Genomic DNA, 601 nt, shown 5'->3' on the forward strand with positions numbered 1-601 from the left:
CAAAATCTGCTCTTGCCGGTACGAATAACTGATTCTCTGGATAAGTTAGCTGGATTATATATTTCTGAGATAGTGAGATTATGACCACTAGTGTCTCTAAGGATAAAATCCCTGAAGCGGTTTTATCTGATGACTCCAAAAGCAATGAGCAAGATCTCGAGGACAGTTACGAGATGTCTATTAATTATGCTCATAACAGTTTAGGTTGGTATCGTAAAGAAATTGAAATGAATGATATTTTTGCCTATTCTGTAGCCGTCCAAATCATGGATGAAGATGAAAATGATCCTCAAACTATGGAGGAATGTAGACATCGAAATGATTGGAAAAGTTGGAAAAAGGCCATACAAGATGAGCTAGACTCACTAAATAAACGAGAAGTATTTGGACCTATAACTCCAACACCAAAAGGTGTCAAACCTGTTGGCTATAAGTGGGTGTTCATACGCAAGAGAAATGAACGAAATGAAGTTGTAAGGTACAAAGCTAGACTTGTGGCCCAAGGCTTTACTCAAAAGCCCGGAATTGATTTTACTGAAACATATTCACCTGTAGTGGATGCACACTTAGATTTTTGATCAGTTTATCAGTAATTGAACAG

General features: G+C 37.4%; 1 protein-coding gene across 1 annotated transcript in view; it reads left to right on the plus strand.

Annotated features, from left to right (window-relative positions):
* LOC110011886 overlaps positions 1–601 on the plus strand; it is an 11,236-nt gene that overhangs the window by 9,664 nt on the left and 971 nt on the right. Inside the window, 1 exon segment of the mRNA XM_020693471.1 lies at positions 74–551. Coding sequence (XP_020549130.1) covers positions 74–551 — 478 coding nt within the window.

This window comes from Sesamum indicum, linkage group LG4, assembly GCF_000512975.1.
Source record: "Sesamum indicum cultivar Zhongzhi No. 13 linkage group LG4, S_indicum_v1.0, whole genome shotgun sequence".
Lineage (NCBI taxonomy): Eukaryota > Viridiplantae > Streptophyta > Magnoliopsida > Lamiales > Pedaliaceae > Sesamum > Sesamum indicum.